The sequence below is a fragment of the Dryobates pubescens genome, chromosome Z (assembly GCF_014839835.1).
Source record: "Dryobates pubescens isolate bDryPub1 chromosome Z, bDryPub1.pri, whole genome shotgun sequence".
Lineage (NCBI taxonomy): Eukaryota > Metazoa > Chordata > Aves > Piciformes > Picidae > Dryobates > Dryobates pubescens.
Genome location: NC_071657.1, coordinates 76724728 through 76747551, shown reverse-complemented (window position 1 = coordinate 76747551; position 22824 = coordinate 76724728). Strand labels below are relative to the sequence as shown.

Here is a 22824-nt window from a genome sequence, read left to right as displayed (position 1 = left end):
GATTTTACTTGTCACACATGAGGCAACCTTCCTAACCTCGCATTTGCCATACCTGGAGTTCTTGTAGTTTTCTCCCTCTTTGAGTTTCCCTGCAGCTCAGCACAAGGGTGGGTTAGATGGGCTCAATCATGTGCACTTAGAAAGAGGGAATCATTTATTGGGAAATGGTGAAGAAAAAAACATAGAAAAAGTTTTATCAATGTCCAAGGTGTTTTCTTAACCTTCAGCTTGATACATCCAGAGGAGACAGTGCCTTCAGGGCAGGTTTCTCTCTCCTTAAGGGGAATTTTCTTTTAGACTATCATAAACATAGACTGGAAAAGCAGCAAGCAAGCCTGGCATTTGCTGTAGAAGTTAACTTGGCTTCTGTCAGTTACACCAAGCAAGTGAGGGTCCTGAGTGGGCCACTTAATTATGTAAGGAGTTAATGACTGTGGTGCAGCCTCTTTTGTTAACTTCATAGGATCACAGAATGGTCTGGGTTGGAAAGGACCTCCAAAGGTCATCTGCTCCAACCTGCTCTGCAGTCAGCAGGGACATCCTCCAACAGATCAGGCTGCCCAGAGCTCTTGACTTGGCCTAGTCAGAAGAGGTGCAGGTACTATTTAATAGTGGAACTATAAATATTGTTGTGATTTGTGTTCCTCTTTGTACCAAAATAATGAAAAAAAGAAATGCTACTGACAGTCAATGCTGTGGTCCTTTTCAACTGCATTTATCTAAATCAAATTTATTTTCACCCACTGTTGTTCTGTGGCACAATGGTTAAGACATCTTCTCATGGAAAGAAGGTGTTAATTTGGGTTCTGCTCTGGATTTGCATAAAATTAAGCCTTCAGTCCATCTGTGAATATTTATCTGGTCATTTCTGCTGGGGAATCAAAGGTGGCAAAATGAGATGCTTGACACATGACTGACTTTTTTGTGGGTGACTACAAAAGCTGGTAAGCTGTAACTATGTTAATCTGATATGTCAGTTGGGTTTGGCATGGATTTTTAGCCTTGCAGAACAGCATAGCTCCACCTCTTCACCTGAATTATACTTTTGTTTTTCATTAATAGTTGGAATAATCAAAACTGCTCCTGCTTATTCTTCCGTATCCCTCATCATAACTCATCTCTAAATGAAATTTAGAGATAATAATCCTAAGGTTTAGGTCTTGGAGCATTAAAATCTGTTTATAAGCCTCATTAATTTTTATTCTTCTGTTATTTTGGGGGGTCTTTTTTGGTTATTTTTTAAGTTTCCTTCTTTGCTTTACAATCTTTTCATCCTTTTGTTTCTTGTCTCAGCCTGGAGGTAAGAGGGGTAAGAGGTCATGCTTTCTGATCATGTCTCTGCTTAGTACTGATAGATATATATATATGAATATTTAGAAAGAATGGGTAATTTTCCTATGATGAGCTATGTAATTAATCCATTTCTGAAGCCAATTAATTGTCAAAGGATTTCTAGAATTAGAGATGCTTTTCTTCAAAGGGGGGAAAAAAAAAAAGAAAAACAAAAAATAAACCAACAGGTGTCAGCAAAGACCATGTAACAAAACATTGGGTCAAATCACTTCAACAGTATGTGCTGCATTCATGACAAATCCCTGTTGTTTTTCCATTTAATTCTCTGAGAAGGTCTGGAGATCCTATCTGTGATCAGCCAACTCAGAATCCAGAATATCACACTCGTGTGTTAAAGGATTGACTTGAATTGCTTTTTGGTAGCAAACACAAGAAATCCCTTGGATATGATGTCAATTCCATCTTAATGAATTGTTCCATCACACTATAATCCAAGTGAGGTCTTCTGGGGATTTTTAAGATGCCATTGATTTTTTTTAATATATAGTTTTTTTAATTATTACTTCCCCCTCCCCCCCTTCCCCCCTTTTTTTTGGTTTTGTTTTGTTTGTTTTTCAGTTTGCACTGAACAGTGCCTTTAGAAAGTCCATTCACCACCTAGGATTTTTTTCTCTTGTGCTGGCATGATTATGGCAGATATTTTTCTGTTGTCTGTCCCCAGTTCTTCGGTTAGCCTGTGTCCGAGAGCAGTATGTCACAAAGTTCCTTTGCATCTCTCATTGTTGCTTATTGGCAGGTTTGTCACTCGAGGGTCAAAATAAAGCTCATTCAACCAAGGCTGTGGCAGCAGCAGTAGCAAGCCTCGGGTCAGCCCCACCACTTGAGACTTGCCGCAGGGCAGGCAGTTGGAATTCATTTTGCATTTGTTTCACTGTATGTTGCTGCCCTTACAGTGTTAAAGAGGAAGAAGTTGTGGGCAGACAACTCCCTACTGGAAGGATTGTTTGCTTCTTGTGCTCATTTTCTCCTTATTACTGATCAGGAGACAAATCTTGTAAGCCAAGGAAATTCATGGCTCATATAACAAGATTGCATCTAGTGGTTTATATTTTTAGGATAAAACCTCCAACCTGTGTACCTTGAAGTTCTTAGAAAATACTAGTGGTGCTGAGGGTCCTGATCTCTTAGGCTGAATTTAAATCATTTGAAAATAGTAATTTTCTGTGACTGTGAAAGATCAGTTGTTTGGGTTTTTTTCTTAACAAAATTAGATTCAGGAGTTTTTAACTGGTTGTGTAAGGCCTGAATTGATAGTTGAAGGCATTTTAAAGGTCTGGGGAGCTGGCAGTGCATCTCTTTTGTCCATGAAAAGTCAAGTCAAACATTTTACTTCAGGAAGAAAAGAACACACAAAGGCAAATGAGATTGGTTTTGGTCTGTATGTTCAGGTGAGGTGGTGAGGTTCCACATTACAAGTGCAGGTTTTGTCACAGGGTGGGAATTCACAAGTGAGCCTAAGGTTGAATTGTTTCTGCATTCTCTAAAGAGAAACAACCCCCCTTTTTTTCTTTACTTCATTTTTTTTCTTCTTTCCCCCCTCTTCAGTTTCTTTCTTCATTTTCTTTGTTTTTCTCATTACTTTGTTTTTCTCTTTATTTCATTTTTTCTTCTTTTTTTTCCCCCTTAATTTTCTCTTCACTTTCATTTTCTCTTCCCTTAGTTTCTCTTTCCTTCCTTTCTTCTTCCCTTCCTCTTCCTTTCCTCTTCCTTTTCTCTTCCTTTTCCCTTCCTTTTCTCTTCCCTTCCTTTTTTTTTCTTCAACTCAAAGTATGCCAAATTATACTTACATGTTACCTTTACTTATTACTTCTTTACTTCAGCTTAAAGTGCAGCAAATTATATCTGAGTGAGTTCTTCTAGAAGGTAGAGATGTTCACACTTTAGTGGTTTCCAAGCAAGTCTTTTCCACTAATATTTTTAATTGTGCTTCCCCCCCATTTTTCTCAGGTAAGCTGAATCTGGCTACTAATAAATGTTTACAGGTAAAAGTATTGCCATTAGATTCTTTTACTCTCTGTATTTTCATTTATGTTGAGACCTGTCTTAGAAAAATAATGAAAGCAGGTGATCTGCTAAGGTATTTAAGGGGGTTTGGAAGTAGATAATCTTTGAGGTCCCTTCCAACCTAAACCATTCTATGAATCTATGATTGTTGTCTCACAAGTTGACATCTTCAGAGGCAGAAGCCTCCTATTCACCCGGTAAGTGTATGGTTGCCAACTCGTTTCACTCTTGGTGGGAGGTACAGAGGTTAGCCTCTGTTAACTTTGAGAGTTCTGTCTCTTTGGAGCAGTGAGAAGTGGTAACAGGGAGTAGTAATGGTGGCAATGGGGTTCTGTTTATGTTTGGAACAGCTGTGAATGTGGGACACAACATGGGAAATCTCAGATCCATCCAGCTGGGTTTGGTCTTACAGAACAGCATCATAGGATGCTAGGGGTTAGAAGGGACCTCCAGAGACCATTGAGTCCAACCCCGCTGCCAGAGCAGGACCATAAAATCTAGTGCAGATCACGCAGGAATTTATACAGATGAGTCTTTAAAGTCTCCAGAGAAGGAGAACAGATTTAACCAGCCATTTCCTTAGCTAGCTTTTTCCCTTAGTTAGCTTTTCCCCACCCCTTAGAAATCTGGTAGAAGTGTGTAGAAGCCGGCAGTGGTGTGGACAAGTTGGGCTAACAGCTTGCACAGCCTTGTCCTTTCTCCAAGGTCTTGCAATCCATCCTCTCTGGTGTGAGTGGTTGTAATGTCAATGTGCTTCATTATTATCCTCACGTGTTAACCATACACCCAACCATTTCACAGTGTGGTTGGTGTTTTGGTCATAAGGGAGAGGAGAAGGACATGTGGTGTTTGATTGTCTTCAAAGAGACTTCTGTGGTTTGTGCTTAATGAAGGATTCCTCACATCTGTGGTGAGTCCGTGAACATTCATGGCGTGATAATGATTTCCAGTGACTACTGAGAGGTGCTGGTTGAGAGAAGCAGGAGGCCACCAGTCACGTGGGCCTATTTCTTTCCTTTAATACATTTTTAGCAGAGAATTCACTTCTAAGAAAACATTTTGCAAGTCTGAGTAGTTTACTTGGTCTTTTCCTTTTTCTCTCCGGGCAGTGGGTTTACTGTTCTGTTCATAGATACAGCCTGATGGTGGGCAGAGTTACCCATGGTTGGTTTTGAAAGTGGGAGCACGCTCAGGGGGAAAGGGAAAAAAACAAGCCAGAGAATTCAGAGGACTTGGGCTGTAAAGCACAGCAGGGGAGGTGCTCAATGAGCAAGGCTCAGTGCACTTCACTGCGTCCCAGCATGGGTTTTGATGTGGTATGTACTGAAGCAGCTCCTCTGGATTAGGATATAGGTGTTATGAAACAAGTCATTGAGTTGTGATCTGTTGTCTGCATACCTGGCTATCTCTGTTAGGAAAAAGTTCACCAGTGGGTCAGCTGCAGTTCTGCTCTTCCTCATCTGTGTCAGCCTGGTTATTGATGTTCTTTCAGTGAGGCTTCTTTCAGTTCCTTAAAGAAGTGTGTGTGGTGGGGGGATATGATTTTAAACTCACTTATTTTGGAGTTGCCTCCTTGCTTTGTGGACGAGCTTTTGGTTGTCTTCTTGTCCAGACTTTTGCTGCTTAAAGACTTCTGTTACTTGTAAGAGTATCTTTGCTATTTGTCATCACTTACAATGGTAATCAAGGGAGGGGATTCTGTCAAAGGAGTAAGTCTCAGCAGTTCAAAACATCTGATTCAGTGTGAGCATGTCCATACTTTTAGGAATCTTTAAATAAATCCCAACATCTTAAAATTGGGGCTTCATCAAAATGAATACTTTGATGCAATGAAATACACTCAGCGCTGGGGTCAGCTCTGCAGTCTGCAACATAGGAGAGACATGGACCTGTTGGAACAGGGCCAGAGGAGGCCACAGCAAGGGCTGGAAGCCCTCTGCTATGAGGCCAGGCTGAGAGAATTGGGTTTGATCAGCTTGGAGAGGAGAAGTCTCCAGGGAGATCTTCTGGTGGCCTTTCAGTGCTTCAAGGGCTGATCAGAAAGCTGAGGAAGGATTATTGAGCAGGGCTGCTTGTGACAAGACAAGGAATGGTGGTTTTAAACTAAAAGAGAGGAGATTGAGACTAGAGAGTAGGAAGAAATGTTATATGCTGAGGGTGGTGTGACCCTGTTCCAGGTTGCCCAGAGAGGTGGGAGATGCCTCACCTCTGAAACCATTGCAAGTCAGGTTGGACTGGGCTCTGAGAAACCTGCTTTAGTTGCAGAGCAGTTGGACTAGATGACCTTTAAAGGTCCTTTCCAGGGCAAAACTTTCTATGATTCTATGGCCATGTTTAGGCTTCAGTACCCTCAGACTCTTTGCAACTTTCAATGTGTCAGTCTCAATGGTTCTTAGTCTTTCATTTCTCTTTTCACATAGTTATATGCAGGTATTGATCTTTTGATCACATAGCTTGAGGAGGGCATATTGCAAGTTACTCTGCTACTAGAATCTTTCAGTGCCTTTTGGTAATTGAAAACAGTCCTGAAGAATGTACTCTATGTGAACAGGACAGTCTTAAAAGGACACACGTCATACAAGGCCAGGACCTTTCCAGCTGGTGTGTACCACAGCTATGTGTACCAGAACTGTGGTTCCACCTGGGGATTTGAGTGTGGCTCTGCAGGCTGCATGCACATCATAGAATCATAGGATCATTAGGGCTGGAAAAGACCTCTAAGATCATCAAGGCCATCTGTTAACCCATAAACCACCATGCCCACTAAACCACATCCTGAAGTGTCATGTCTGCATGGAGACTTTACACATTAAAACCCCCAGGGTGTCTTGGCCACCATGGGGCAGAATATACAACAGTGCAGGGATAAAATCTCTGCTCTGTCATAGAATCATAGAATGGTGTGGAGTGGAAGGGACCTCCAGAGCTCATCTTGTTCCAACCACTCTGCAGTGTGTTTTTAGCATGCTCAGGATAATCCACTGGTTCTGCTGCTCAGGACACATTCCACTTAGCTGTGGTCCTTGCTCTCATGAGCCTACCTTCATTCTGGGAATTTCTGGACCAACAAAAGTAAGAAAAGCTGTGACATCATTTAGGGCAGAAGATCCTTAAACCTGTGGAAAGCAGGGCTCTGCCTCCTCAGCTTACTGACAGCAACTTGAAACATTAGCCATTTAGTTTCCTTCCAAAGGGTTGTAGAACTCTGGGTTGGAAGGGACCTCCAGGGTCATCTGGCTCAACCATGGGAAAAAGCCACAATGTAAACAAGATTGCCCCACACCTTGTCCAGCTGAATCTTGAAGGTGTCCAGTGTTGGGCAAAAGAGGACCACTTTGTGCTGGGAGGAAAGTTGCTCCTATCCCACAGTTTGATTACAACCTTCTTGGGAGGTAGAAGGGTTAGTCTGAGGAATTTTTTGTAGTTGGAAAGGATTTCATCCTTGCCATCAGAATGGGTGATGAGAGGGATGGAATTTTTGGGGGGTTGTGTTTGTTTTCTCCCCAGCCCTTAGAGAAGGCAATAAGAGCACCTTGATAATGAATGCTTAGCTGAGATGCTTGCCCTGCTTGGGGTGTGTTTTCCTGATGGACTTGCAAGTGAATGTACAGAAGAGAGACTGTAAAATGGAGTTGAAGGGTCCAATATCTCACAGAAGAATCATAGAATGCATTGGGTTGGAAGGGACCCTCAAAGGTCATCTTGTCCAACACCCTTGCACCCCAGACTTACTGTAGGACCCCTGCAGGTACTGAAATGTAACTCTAAGGTCTCCCTGGAGCCTTCCTTTCTCCAGGCTGAATTGACCCAACTCTCCCAGCCTGTCTTCAAAGCTGAGATTCTCCCACCCTCTGATCATCTGGGTGGCCCTTCTCTGGACCCTCATGAGCAAGTCCATGTCCTCCTTGTGTTGGGGGCCCCATAGCTGGACATAGTGCTCCAGGTGAGGAGTCCCCAGAGCAGAGCAGATGGGCAGGATCCCCTCTCTCTGTCTCTGGCCACCCTGCTTTGGATGCAGCCCAGGCTGCCACTGGGCTTCCAGTGCCCATAGCTGGCTCATGTCCAGCTTCTCATCTACCAGCATACCCAAGTCCTTTTCTGCAAGGATGCTCTCAATCTCATCCTCCCCCAGTCTTTACCTATAAGAAAGATTGCCCCATCCCAGGTGCATGACCTTGCACTGGGCCTTATTGAACTCCATGATTTTCTCCTAAGCCTGTTCCTCTAGTCTGTGTAGGTCCCCCTGGATGGCATCCTGTAGTGGTACAGAACTATCCCTTTTTTTCTTCCATTCATCAGAAAGTTAATTTGACACCCTTTGGTCAGACCTTTCTGTTTGTACTTTTCCCTTTCCATTCATGGACATGGTGCTGCCTGCTCACCAGCAACCCTATTACAATGAGTTACAGTGCAGCATCCTGTTTATGGTGTTAGCACACCTTAGATGTTGCAAGGTAGAGACTGGAGGAGAACTCCAGAGATTGTCAAGTCCAGCCCTTCTGCCAAAGCAGGATCACCTAGGGCAGGTCACACAGGAACACACTCAAATGGGTCTTGAAAGTCTCCAGAGGAGACTCCACAGCCTCTCTGGGCAGCCTGCTCCAGGGCTGCAGCACCCTCACAATGAAGAATTTTCTCCTCATGTTGAGGTGGAATCTCCTGTGTTCCAGTTTGTATGCCCCTTGCCCTAGCACAGCACAGCACACCACTGAAAAGAGCCTGGCCCCTTCTTGACACCAACCCCTCAGATATTTATGATCATTAATAAGATCGCCTCTCACTGCTTTTTTCCTGGCTAATCTGACCCAGGTCTCATCAGCATTAAATAAATGCCCCTGGTTATTACAGCTGACTTGAGTAGCACTCTCTGTAACAGTTTGTCTTGAGAATCACTTGTGTTGAACCATTCATTGCTTGGTAGTTCAAGGTGGACTATTAACATTACCACAGATTGGACAATGTCTGTCACTAAATACCTGTGGTCAGGAGCAACCATATGACTGATGATTAGTCCAGGAGAGTTCATAGAGTGTAACCATAGTCACCCTGTCATGCAAGAAGTCTTCTCAACATCCTACAGGAGTTTCCAGAGCTTAATAAGATTCCAGCATGCACAAACTAGTACCACTACTTAAAGCAGCTATGATTTAGTTTAAGTTGTGTCAGTTTGTGTCAGTAAGCCAAACTGGTGCTGTATAATAACACAGCATGGTTCTCTTCTTTTACAATGCCTTTAAGAGAAGATAATTTCATAGTTAACTCTTCAGAATTACAGATCAGCCATAAACTCACAAGCAGTAATTCAAAGCATAAAATTCGCAGACTCGGGGAATCACAGAAAGGTTTATTCTTCTACAACTATGTCTTCTGGTGCCCCAGCATAGAAGGGATGTGGAACTGTTGGAGCAGGTCCAGGGGGAGGCCACAAAGATGATCAGAGGGCTGGAGAAACTCCCCTGTGAGGACAGGCTGAGAGATTTTTGGCTGTCCAGCCAGGGAGACTGTAGAGAAGCCTTGCAGTATCTGAAGGAGGCTGCAGAAGAGCTGGGACAGAGTTTTAATGAGCATTTGTAGTGATAGGACAAGGAGCAATGGCTTTGAGCTGGAAGAGGGGAGACTGAGATTGAACATGTTGCCCAGGGAGGTTGTGGCTGCCTCCTCTCTGGAGGTACTCAAGGGCAGGTTGGAAGAGGCTTTGAGCAACCTGGGCTGGTGGAAGCTGCCCCTGCCTGTGGCAAGGGGCTGGAACTAGATGATCTTTAATGTCCCTTCCAACCCAAACCATATGATGAATCTAGGAATTTATAGATTTATATATGGCTCTATAGTCTTCATCTATATCTACATTATATCTATATCTCTATATATATCATCTACATCTATATCATCTCTCTCTATATATCTCTATCTCTCTAACTCTATAATCTCTATTTCATTAGAAGCATTCATTATGTTAAGTTTCTGCTACACCGTAGTGCTGTCCTGGTTTAACAGTGCCATTTTCAATCCTGATAGCAGTATTTACTGTATTATAATAGTGCATAAGGAGCCAGCTAGGGTCAGAGCCCCATTGGGTCAGGCTGTGGAAAAAAATGAGTAGAGGTTTACTCCTGCCCTGAAGACATCTCAGTCTAAACAGATGAGAGAGAATAGAAGAAATAGATCCAAACAACATAGCTGCAAAAAAGAGGTAGGTTTTTGCAAGAGGTGTCTAAAATACATTTCCTTCATACCAGTTTTTTTTCCCCTCTTCCAAGCATTCTTTTAATGTTTTTCATGGTTAGTAGATGCCTGGATTTAGAGCAAAAGATAAAACTTCTATGTTTGAGGCCATATTATCATTACATTCATTTTAAAGTCTGTACAGCAGCAGTAGCAGCATCTGAGGCTGCAGGAACTTAACTGCTTTACTTGTTGGCATTACACTGAGAAGTTGATTTCAGTGAACCATAAAAAGTTTGGCCCTGAAGGTAAAATTACACTGTATGCATGTTCCTAACATACTGCTTTGGGGATAAACATGTCTTAAATCAACTCATCGCTCACAGCTAAATTCCTTCTCCCAACTGCAGTTTCCCTGTAGATACCAATGTTCAGTAAGACTGATTTTCTTTAAAACCACAGAATTTTCTTTCTGAGCATAATTCTATCAATAAAAACATATTTGAGCAGGGTGAGGAAGAATTCACACAATCCTAATAAAAATTTGGGTGTTTTTTTCCCCCCCCTTTTTTGTGTGAAAGGAAGGGAGGGGCACACCCCAATGTTTTTTAATTGGCTTCCATTAGTACCTCTTAATTTGTTCCAGCATGTTCCAAATGTTTTTGCCTATCCTGTTTGCTCACATGTCCATAATGAAAACTTTTTTTTTTTTTTTTTTAACTTTATTGAAACTTTATTTGGTTATTGTGCATTTGGAAAATTAAAATTGGAAGTTTATGATACCCTGGCTCCTACTTGCTCAGCTCGTGGTGCGTTGTTAAGATGCCATCGCTCGAGAGCTTTGTTACAGCGACGTTTCTGTTGTGGCTTTCATGTTCAGATGGCTGTAATTGTGGCCTTGAGGGGTTGGACTAAAGAATACCAGCTGGGTTTGTACCCAGATATCTTGGATTAATATTTTGGGACTTAGATCTTGTCTTGCTTGGAATTTAAACATCGTTCCCCAAGTTTTAAAGGGAAGGCGCACACCATGTGGGGCTCTTAATGAACACTTCTCCCCCCACTATTTAATTTGGGGTTGGTTTAGTTGTTGTGTTTTTTTTTAACTCCTGTAGTCAGTGAAATCCAGACAGTTATTCCAAACTGTTTTTACAGCCCCATATGGACAAAACACTTCAATTTTGTTTGTCAGCTTAATTCCCAAATAAATAATAGTCAGAAAGTCCTCACATCTGCATCTCCATTTTTCATGGAATATATAAGGGTAGAAAAAAATTTTCCCTAGATTTTAGGCCAACCTCTGAAGTGTGAACAACTTTGTTGCATTTGAGACAGCAAGTCTTTCCCAGCCATTAGGGTTTTGGGCTTTTTCTGTTGTTGGTTTGGTTTGGCTTGGCTTTTTTTGTTTGTTTTGTTTAGGGTTTGGTGGGGTTTTTTTGGTTGTTCTTTGAAATGTTTCCTTTTGTTTCAGGTCTAAAATTTCAATTTTATTTCTGCATGGAGACAAGAGACTTAAACTCCCCTGTAGTGAGGAATCAGTCAGGGTTTTTCTTCTGTTTAGAAACCTTTGACCCATCCCTCCCCTGTTCAGTGAATAGAAATGGCAAGGCAACTTGTGCTAAGGGTGGCTGAAGACTGGCTCTCCATGTAGCTCATGAATGAACCTGCAGGGGAGAGGGTTTCAGGAGTCATTCTGATGGAGGAAAAAAGTATAAAAAGCTTTAAAAGTATTTCTTTGCAAAAAAAAAAAAAAAAAAAAGCCTTTCTTGTACCCCTGAGTATATATTAATTGGTTATAATCCTCAGTTTTGTGGCACATAATTATTCACCCAGCAGCACTAGATGGGTTCACAGGTACAGTTACAATTTCTCTGTACTGGCAAGCAGCCTTTTCTGAGGGGCAGAGAGGACCTTCCTGTGTAAATCTCCAAGTTCTATAATTAGTTGTGTAGTAAAAGATCCAGATAAGTGGCAAAACATATACAAGTGCTTAGAAGCTTAACCACTGGCCTTTAAGTTGTCTGGATGGATATGTCATTGATGTAAGTGCTTTAATATCTATTTGCATTTCTTTTCTTTTTTTTTTTCTCTCCAGATCATTACTAAATATGTTTATGAGCTTCTGGAGAAGGATTGCCACTTGAAGAAAGTAACTCTTCCAGTAAGTATAATTTTATGTGTTTTTTCATTGAGATGCTGGGTGTTTGGATCAGTAAAGAGCAAAGCCTGCAATCCAATATTAAAGACAAGGTGTGCCAAGGCTCTCAGCCCACTGTTCTCTCAGAACACTGCAGTGTGTGTGTGTATGTCTGGAGACATGGTTGCCCTATCTTCTCATGTGTTTGATTTCTCCAACTGACCTGTACCTTTCCTTACCATAAACCACAATTTTGATAAAGGAACCATAAGCCTTTTTGGAAAGTTTTTGAATCTTTTGAGACCTCTACAGCTGGACATAAGAGAACAAACCTGCATTTAGAGGCAGAGGAACAAGCTCAGACTGAGTCAGAGTCAGCCACTCCAAGTCTTATTTGGTAATTTGTGACAGCTCTGTTATGTGAGGTGCTACTGTTTTTTAGTGAAAATACTTGATCAACCCTTGGAAGTGGTGAAACAGTCCCCAAAGAACATGTATGAGGGTGTTTGTGAATACATCCCCTACTGTGATTGTGCTTAGATATGTTTCTGTTCTATACTGGAGAGCTTAGGGGAGGGTGTAGTGCGATAGCTCTGTGTAGGTTTTCCATTACTATCCTACAGGATTCTTAGGGTCTTTGAGAAGCTTTTGCCTCCCTGTTCCAAGCCAATCTTTCGTGCTTAGTCAAGGAAAACACCTGTGCTAGGGAAGGAAAATCTCCTTTGCTTTAGGAGTTCTGTAACATTTCACAGTTCCCATTTCCACTTCCTAAGTGCTCCCTGAGATTTGAGTGTCTGGCTTGGGAGAAGAATGGTCCTGTCTAGCTCTCACTGTTGAATTGATCTTGTGTTTACTCTTATTTGTAAATTATGTTGCAAGCACTGATATACTGATGCAGCCTGTCAGTAGTCCATTTAAGCTATTCTCAAATGTATTACTTCCAGCCTCTGCAAAGTGCCATAATTTAATTGCATTTTGGAGCAAAGTATGAACTCACACACACAAAAAAACCAACCCAAAACAATTTTATATATATATATATAGCAGTTTTAATTGTGAGCAGTGTGGAAAATGTAGCACAAGGTATGAGCACTGTTCTTTAGCAATGACTATTGTGCATAGAAAGCCCTTGCCACAGTCAAAAACTGGTTATTAGAAACAAATAAGATTAAAAAAAGAAAAAGAGAGAAAAATAAAACAGTAGATGTAGAAGCTGAAAAATTACAGCTGTGTAAAGGATATGTTTGAATCAGCACTGACAGACTCCCAAGTACAACACAAAGAACCTGGTTTAAACTACTGAAGGAGACTAATAGAAGTAATAAGACAGCTTGTCACATGGCTGAGTCCTCGGCCTGTGAGGAAAATAGAAAAGAGTATAAATGTTGGAAAGTTACTTGTAAAATCACAGTAAGATCCCCCCAAAACGTACATTTGAGGAGCTTGTTACAGTTGTAAAAGCTAATGATGAAAGAGAGCTGCTGAGGCTGTTAATGAGCTGCATGCAGAAGGAATGCTCAGCTCAGGTGAGAAAACCTAGCAAAGAATCACAGAATGGTTTGGGCTGGAAAGGACCTCCAAAGCTCATCTAGACCAACCCACCCTGCAGTCAGCAGGAGTATCCTTCACTAGATCAGTTTGCTCAGAGCCCTGTCTAGCCTGACCTGACTATCTCCAGGCATGGGGCCTCAACTACCTCCCTGGGCAGCGTGTTTCAGTGTTCCACCACCCTTATTGTGCGGATCTTGTTCCTAACATCCAATCTCAATCTCCTCTTCTCTAATTTCAAGCCATTGCAGGCATCTGGAAACACGGTCTGCAGACTTCTTGTGGGTCCCCTTCAAATCTTGAAGTGCAGCCCTCAGGTCTCCCCTGAGCCATCTCCTCTCCAGGCTGAACACCCCCAGCTCCCTCAGCCTGTCCTCCTGGCAGAGGTGCTTCCGCTCCCTCATCATTTTTGTGGCCATCCTCTGGACCTGCTCCATCAGGTCCTTCCTGTGTTAAGGGCTCCAGAACTGAACAGAGCACTGCAGGTGAGGTCTCCCCAGAGCAGAGCCGAGGGGCAGGATCTCCTCTCTCCATCTCTGGCCACACTACTTTGGATGGCTCACGTCTATCTTTTCATCCATCAGCACCTCCAAATCCTTCTCTGCAGGGCTCTTTCCACACTTTATTATTATTAATTTTATTAAAATAGGTGTTGCAGTTTGAAGGGGGAACTTTTGCCTAGTCCCTGACTGCAAAGATTCAAAGTAAAATGAATTACCATTGGATACAAAAGAAAATTAATGATAAGGGCTATATAATTTCATTGGCTTGCTAGTGGGGGTACAGAGTAGTGGCAGAAACAATTCTTTCTTTCTTTTCTTCTGTCACTTCTGCTTGCAGCTTTCCTCTCTCTCCCGTGGCCTTGCCAGGGGATCTCTGTTTTGACCCCTGTGTGAGGTAATGGGAAGAAGGGAGGGTGTGGGGGAGGATGTGAATGGTCCCCCTGGATGAGTCTGAGGAGTTTCTGTGTTGTTTGTAAATTGTGTATATATATATATATATAAAAAACATAAGTTGTATATTTTGAATATACACATTGCATTTCATACTTCTAGAGTTTAGTTTGCTTGTAAGTAGAGCTTAGTTTGCTTCTATCCCAAACTGGCCATTTATTTTGGGAGTAATCTCTCCAAATCAGTTGGGGGTTAATTTCAACCCCCTGCAATAAGATATAATTCTGAGGAGCTATCTGAAATTTACCATACCAGTAGAGGGGATTCTAGGACTAATTGATACATCCTACAATAATCAGACTCCAGGATGAGGTGTTTTTTTAAGGCTAGGGGTATGTGAGAAATCAAATATGAAGCAGCAAAGCAGCCATCATGTACCTCACTGCTGAAATCAGCTGCTTTCATCAAAAGAAATTGAAAGAAGAGTAAATGTGGTAGTCTTTGAAAGGCCTCCAGGAGTGATTTATAGTGATTCCTGTAAATCTGGAAGAAATAAGTAATGTATTGAGGGAAAAATCAGTACAGGTTTCTCTTCAAACAGCCTACTGTAATTCATTGAGGGGAGTCGGAGATCACATGAAAAAGAAAGATCTTATCAGTAAAAGAGTTGTGCAGATTTCCAACCAGCTGTCAAAAAGCTTACCAAATGCTTTTAAAACTCACAGGAGGAGGGAAAGTCCCCATCTGAGTTAATAATTGGTTAAAAAGGTGGGGGGGGGAAGTGTTCATAGTTTACGGATTAAATAATTTGTTACCGATGCGGTGTTACTAAGGTCTACTCTGACACAGTTGCAAATGAAAGGAAGAAAGGAATTAATGAAAGGTTACAAACTTTGCTGGTTTCCTCCAGAATTACTTAGACAAATTTAAAGCTGAGTTGGGGAATTATTTTGTGGTGCTGAAAAGCTGGATGATAAAATGACATGAGATTCAATGCTGGTAAATGTGAAATTATGGGGGAAAACAAATTGCTCTGTAAACACAATGGTGGCCTCTAAATGAGCTATTACAACTCAGGAAAGAGCTTGGAGTGATTGTGAATAGTTCTCTGAGAACATCAGTTAGTGCTCAACAGCAGTCAAAAACCCTCAAAGCAAATAGGATGTTAGGAATTATGAGGTGTTGAGGAGGAAACACAAAAACATCCCCATTCCACTCCTTGTGTAGGCCCTTACCTTGAACACCTCATGGAGTTTGGAAACCACAGGCTCACAGGATGTTAGGGGCTGGAAGGGACCTCTGGAGACCATCCCTCCCCTGCCAGAGTAGGACCATAGAACCTAGTGCAGGTCACACAGGAGTACATCCAGACAGGGCTGGAAAGTCTCCAGAACAGGAGACTCCACAACCTCTCTGAGCAGCCTGCTCCAGGGCTCTGTGACCTTTACAGTGAAGAAGTTCCTTCTCATGTTGAGGTGTAACCGCCTGTGCTGTAGTTTACATCGATTGCCCCTTGTCCTATCACAGGGCACAAGAGAGAAGAGGCTGTCCCTTTCATCCTGACCCCCAGCCCTCAGATATTTATAAACATTTATTAAATTTCTTCTCAGTCTTCTCTTCTCCAGATGAAACAGCCTCAGGTCTCTCAGCCTCTCCTCATCAGGCAGTGCTCCAGTCCCTTCAGCATTCTTGTAGCCTTCCCTTGGACTCTTCTCCAGTAGATCCCTGTCCCTCCTGAATTGGGGACCCCAGAACTGGATGCAGTATTCCAGGTGAGGTCTCACTAGGGCAGAGTAGAGGGGGAGGAGAATCTCCCTGGATCTGCTGGACACACTTTTGTGAATGCCCCCCTGGACCCCATTGGCCTTCTTGGCCACCAGGGCACATTGCTGTGCCATGCAGAACTTGCTGCCCACCAGCACTCCCAGGGCTGCTCTCTGCAGATCATCTCCCAGCCTGTACTGGTGCAGCTGATTCTTCCTTCCCAGGTGCAGGACTCTGCACTTTATCTTGTTGAACCTCATTAGGTTCCTCTTTGCCCAGCTCTCAGTCTGTCCAAGCATCAAAAAGGGTATGAAGAATTAAAAAAAGTACAAAAAATAGAGAAGAGGGTTATGAAAGTGGTCACAGGCATGAAATGCTTGTCAGACAGGGAAGGATTAGACAAAGATTCTTCAGCTTGGAAAACAGGTGACTGAGGAAGGAACCTGGCAGATCTATAAAATATGGAAGGTATGGAAGTGATGAATAGGGAATGGGGGTTTTTGGCTTTGTTTTTTCTCTTCATAGTAAAGGAGCCAAAGGACATGCAGTTTAAATTATCAGGCAGGAGATCTCTACTGAAAGAGAGGCAGTGCAGCTTCATACACATCATAATTATACTGTGGAGCTCATGGCCAGAGAATAACAGCAAGGAGAGGAGTATAAATGCATTCCAAAAAAATACAACAAAACTGAGGTGGGATGGGTGCATTGAACTATTTGTTATACATTCTTAGAATCACAGAACCATAGCATTGTTTTGGTTGGAAAAGACCTCTAAGATCATAGAATCCAACCGTCAACCAAAACCACCATGGCCATTAAACCATGTCCCCAGATGCCATGTCCACACATTTCTTGAACACCTCCAGGGATGGGAGCTCCACCACCACCCTGGGGAGCCTGTTCCAGTGCCTGACCACTCCTGCAGCAAAGACATTGCTCCTCATGCCCAACATAAAACTTTCCTGGCAGAATTTCAGGCCGTTTCCTCTCCTCCTATCACCTGATAATAGGGAGAAGAAACTAACCCCCACCTGACTGCAACCTCCTTTGAGGAAGTTCTAGAGAGAAATGAGGTCTCTACAACTTTTTTTTGTCTTCTCTGGCACAGGAATATTCGAAGTTACTAGATGCCAAAACCAGGGAAGAACCACTGCTTGCTTTTGTAAACAGTCCCTTTCTAGCCTTCTTGTAGACGCACTCACATACTGGAAGGCCACTATTAGGTCACCCCACAGCCTTGTCTGGGCTGAACAAGCCCAACTCCTTCAGCCTGTCCATATAGCAGAGGTGTTCCAGCTCCCTGATCATCTTTGTGGCTCTCTTGTGGACCCAGTCCATGAGGTACATGTCCTTCCTATGTTGGGGTCTCCAGAACTGGACAGCACTCCCAAGTGAGGTCTCCCCAGTGCAGAGCAGAGGGGCAGGATCCTCTCTTCATCTCCGGCCACACTGCTTTGGATGCATCCCAGGCTGCAGGGCTAATCTCACTCTCATCATTCCCTGGCCAGGATGGGCCCAACCTAGGTGCAGGATCTTATGCTTGGCCTTATTGACCCTCATGAGACTCTCCTATCCCACTTTTCCAGCCTGTCCAGGTTGCTCTGGATGGTGTAACAAGAGCTGTTTGGAGATGAGGAAGGCTCTCCCATTGTTTTATTGCTTTAGCATCTCTGATGAAACATACATCTGAAAACTTTTTTCCTTCTCAGGGAGGCTGAGATACATGTTGCATTACTGTTCCTCGGCAGTATTGCTCTTCTCTTAATATCCGAACATATACTGCTGGACATGAAAGTTTAAGTGAAGAGACTCACGTTCAATTATTTCTTTTACATTTCTTATTTTGTGCCCCATTAAGGCTATGTTCTGAATATAAGAAGACTGATTTTTGTTTTTTTAAACCAGATGGAGTATTTGTATTTCTCTGGTTCTAATGGCATAATCAGTGATTGATCTTTGCTGTTCTGTAGCTGTTGAGGATGAATAGAAGTTGCTTCTGAATTAAATGCATCTTTAACAGCTTCTGGGAGGGACTGAGATGGAAGTTTAAGTAATTACTAGAATGTTTTATTGACAGTGGCACTGAAAGCTCTCACTTTGCAGAATCTTCTGACTTACCAATGCTTCACTCATTCACTTCCATAGGTAAAACTTCATTAACTAGTTCTCTTCATATATCAGACAGTCCAGATCCATTTTTCTCTAAGAAACAGTGATTTGTTAGTCCAAGCATGGTCTAACTAGTGCTGAGTATAGAGGGAGAAGAACCTCCCATGACCTGCTGGCCACACTGTTCTTAATGCACCCAATTATACCATTGTCTTTCTTGGGCCATCAGGGCTGTCTCATGGATAACTTGGGATCAACCATGACTCCAAAATCTTATCTCAAGCTCACATTCCTTTTGGCTGTTTTGTTAAGTCCAGCCAATAATAGTTTTTATGCAAATTCCACTGGTCTTAGGCTTGTTAAGGTAGTTGTGCTGATGGCCAGATGGTAATTAGCTTCTTCCAATATTGATCAGCAGTTTTTATTTCCTACAATTTTGAGTGAAAAACCATAAACCTGGATGTTCAATATTGTGAGGACTGTAACATAAGTGAGTGAGCGAGCTTTATGCAGAACCATGTAACAGAACTTTCCTCTCTTGTGAAGAAAATGAGCAATTTTCCCTCTCCACCAGCTGCTCTCAATTCTCACAGTCTTTTCGAGTCTTTTCAGTTTCAGTTCTTAACTTGCCATGTTCTTTCCTCCAGTCACAAGTTGCACCTGTTCCACTTGTGCCTAAGCTCTAGGCTTGTAATTTTTGTTGTGTTTCATAACTGGAAAAAGAAAAATCTCAGTGGATGGTGGGGTTTTTTTTTGTCTATTTTTTTCCCCTTTAAAAATTTAACATTCAATCTTAAAACAAAAAAATATTCCACTGTACAAAATAAGAAACCTAGAGCCCAGAGAGGTCTTGTGCATCTTGGGTTGGTAATGGCTAAGAATTGAAAATAGAATCAATGTCATTGTGGTAGTGCGAATGTCAGTAAGAGCAGAATCATAGAATCATTGAAGTTGGAAAAGACCTCTAAGATTATCAGGTCCAACCTTCTACCCAACACCTCCATGACCACTGGACCATCTTTGATCTTACACTATGTATTGACAGCAGCTGTGCAAAATAATTGCTAGTATGCTGCTGAATTCACAGAATCACTGAATGTTAGAGGAAGGGACCTTGGAAGGTCATTGAGTCCAGCCTGCCTGCCAGGGCAGGGTCACCCACGAATGCATCCAGGTGAGCTCTGAATGTCTCCAGAGAAGACACTTCCAGGGCTCTGTCACCCTTACAGTCAGCAAGTTATTCCTTAGAATACAGAAGAATAGGATAGGATAAGATAGGATAGAATAGAATAGAATAGAATAGAATAGAATAGAATAGAATAGAATAGAATAGAATAGAATAGAATAGAATTAACCAGGTTGGAAAAGTCCTTTGAGATCATCAAGTCCAACTCATCACCCATCTAATCAACTAAACCATGGCACCAAGTGCCTCATCAAGTCTCTTCCTAAACATTTCCAGTGATCGTGACTCCACCCCTCCCTGGGCAGCACATTCCAATGGCCAATCACTCTTTCTGTGAAGAGCTTGTTCCTAACATCCAACCTAAGCCACCCCTGGTGCAGCTTGAGACTGTGTCCTCTTGTTCTGGTGCTGGTTGCCTGGGAGAAGAGACCAACCCCCACCTGGCTACAACCTCCCTTTGGGTAGTTGTAGACAGCAATAAGGTCTCCCCTGAGCCTCCTCTTCTCCAGACTAAGCAACCCCAGCTCCCTCAGCCTCTCCTCATAGGGCTTGTGCTCCAGACCCCTCCCCAACTTTGTTGCCCTTCTCTGGACACGTTCCAGCAACTCAACATCTTTCTTAAACTGAGGGCCCAGAACTGGACACAGGACTCAAGGTGTGGCCTAACCAGTGCTGAGGACAGGGGCAGAATGACCTCCCTGCTCCTGCTGGCCACACTGTTCCTGATGCATGCCTTGCACCCTTTGCTCCATGCCCTACTCTGTAGCCTGCTTCTCCTGTAGTAGGTGGTAGCTCATTTTAAGCAGAACTCAGCAAAAAAATTAATTCACAGTTTGAAGACCTTAAGAAAGTCAGAGTACATATAAAGGGTGCAGCTCAGGGAAGCCAGCATAAGTACATACATTCATAAACCTTAAGGTGTAGTTGTGGGTTGGAAAAAAAATAAACCTGAGAAAAGCAAAAAACCCCAAACTTTAAGCAGTGCTTTGTTAAATTAACCAGCAGAATATAGATTGCTTTGACATTCCTAGCTGCAGATTATTCAAAGATTGTTGATGCGTGTGAACAGCAGCGCTGAATCAAATCGTTAAATTAAACTAATTGCAGTTCAGCATTTTTACTGAATTTATTTGATTTGTGTTTAAATAAAGGATCAGAAGTAAGCATTCATGAGCAGGTCCAGCAGAGAAAGTGGCTAATAAATACAAATTATTTGATGTGGACCCAGTGTGTCTAGCACTAAATGGTATTCCACGTTGATTTGTCAATAAAATAAGGTAGTGCACAGGAATGACCTTTATGTGCATTCTTTAGTGAAAGCTTGATCTAATGAATTAGCAGTGTGTGAAGATAAATTAGCTTGAGGAAAAGTTTCCAAATGTGATTAATTTGAAGAAGAGAATGGAGTGCTGATTTTTTCTTTTTTATGATCTTGGGAGATACTTTTCATTTTTCCATGTTAACTTGCTTGCAGCAGTGTGAGCTAGTTGTGTCTTCCAGTACTTATGATTACCAAGTGGTAGCATTTCCTAAACACTAAAGGCAAATTCAGTTTATAGATACTAAAGCACACAGTTAAACAGAGTCACAGAACCAGAGAATGATAGGGGTTGGATGGGACCTCTAGAGACCATACATATGAAGATGAGAAGAAGCAAATCTCCCTTTCCTACAGTACTCAGAATGGTGTGGGTTGGAATGGACCTCTGGAGATCATCTAATTTAAAGCAGAGGCACCCATAGCAGCTTGCCCAGGATCACAGTGTCTGGAGAGTTTGAAATCTCTCTAGAGGAGACCCCACAACCTCTCTGGGCAGCCTGCTCCAGGGCTCTCACACCAAAGAAGTTTCTCTTCCTGTTCAGATGGAACCTTCTGGATTCCAGTTTGTGCCCCTTGCCCCCATTCCTGTTACTGGGCAGCACTGACAAGAGTCTGGCCCCATCCTCTTGCCACCCACAGGCCCTTTAGGTCCTGCTGAGCAATGAGAAGATATCCAAAGCTCAGTCTGTTCTTCTCCAGGCTCAACAGCCCCAGGGCTCTCAGCCTTTCCTCCTCACAGAGATACTCCAGGCCCCTCAGCATCTTCATAGCCTCCACTGCACTTTCTCCAGTAATAACATTTGTCTGAAATACAAATTCACAATGCCTTTGCTTAGCTAAATATCACAAACATCCAATTTACATGCAAAAATCAATTACATCTTTCCAGGTACTGTCTGAGTTTTAGTGTTCTTACAATTTTTGCCTAGGTGGTGGTAAATGTCAGGGTATCACTACTGCTGCTTCAGAAGTGACAGTGCAATTTGATTGCGCCCCCAGTGTATGGCTCTTGTTGTACTTAAATATTTAAGCTCTTTTCCACAGAATGTCTTTTTTACCATGTTTTCTTGGTTTTTTGACACAAAGTGTGAGAGCAGGTGAGTACATTTCCTGGTGTGTGAAGTGCAAGCTGATGCAGGTGAGATTTTGGAGCAGGGAATAAGGTCTTCAGTGCTGAGGCAGATCATAGAATCATAGAATTTTCAGGGTTGGAAGAGACCTCAGGGATCATCTAGTTCCAAACCCCCTGCCATGGGCAGGGTCACCTCACACTGGATCAGGTTGCCCTGTTGAAATTCAGACATGACCATTCTTTCAGATAGGAATTCCTTCTGTTCAGGTAGACTCATTGACTTCAGGAACTTGCATTAAAAAGATTCTGAGGATTGAAGCACTCATGAGAGAGAAACACTGATATGATCTGTCTCATATCCTCATAAGGCTCATACCCTCACTTGGCTTTCATTGCTGTTGCAGGGCATAAGTCAATCCAGGGTTGTTCCTAACAGCTCTACAATTATTCTGTGTGGGTTGTAGAGTATGGAGTTTCTTTTCACTGGTGCCCAGTGGCAGTACCAGGGACAGTGAGTGCACACTGCAGCACAGGAGATTCCATCTGAACATGAGGAGAAACTTCTTTGGTGTGAAGATGATGGAGCCCTGGAACAGGCTGCCCAGAGAGGTTGTGGAGTCTTCTTCTCTGGAGACATTCAAAACCCACCTGGATGCATTCCTGTGTGACCTGCCCTGGGTAGTTCTGTTCTGTCAGGAGGGTTTGACTGTATGATCTTTCAAGGTCCCTTCCAACCCTCCCTAACATTCTGTGATTCTGTGTGATGTGGTGGCTAGCTTTCTAACTACAGATAATCTTATAAAAGTGTTTATGGATGCATTAAAGTGCCTCTTGTCTGTAACTGCAGGTGGATGCGACCGAGAGCGAACCAAAGAGCTTCATCTTCATGAGTGAAGATGCACTAACAAATCCTGATAAGCTGTTAGTGCTCATTCATGGTAATGGTGTTGTCAGAGCAGGTCAGTGGGCTCGGAGACTTATCATCAATGAAGATTTGGACAGTGGCACACAGATACCATACATAAAGAGGGCAATTGAGGTAAGAGGATATGTGTGTATGTGTGTGTGTGCAGAGCTCCAAATCCTGTGATGTTTTAATTTGTTCATCACTGTTCCTATTCCAACTGAATATCTTTATTGATGATATGGATGAGGGGTTTGAGTCCATCTTCAGTAAATTTGCAGAGGACACCAGGCTGGGGCAGGTGTTGATCTGTTAGAGGGTAGGAGGGCTCTGCAGAGGGACCTTGACAGGCTGGACAGATCGGCAGA

At 42.7% G+C, this 22824-nt stretch overlaps 1 protein-coding gene across 1 annotated transcript in view; it reads left to right on the top strand.

The window, feature by feature from the left end:
• Positions 1-22824, top strand: part of FAM172A (family with sequence similarity 172 member A) — a 385390-nt gene that overhangs the window by 60241 nt on the left and 302325 nt on the right. Inside the window, exons 5-6 of the mRNA XM_054177961.1 lie at positions 11615-11680; positions 22400-22591. Of these exons, the coding sequence (XP_054033936.1) occupies positions 11615-11680; positions 22400-22591 (258 nt within the window). The remainder of the gene's footprint in view (positions 1-11614; positions 11681-22399; positions 22592-22824) is intronic.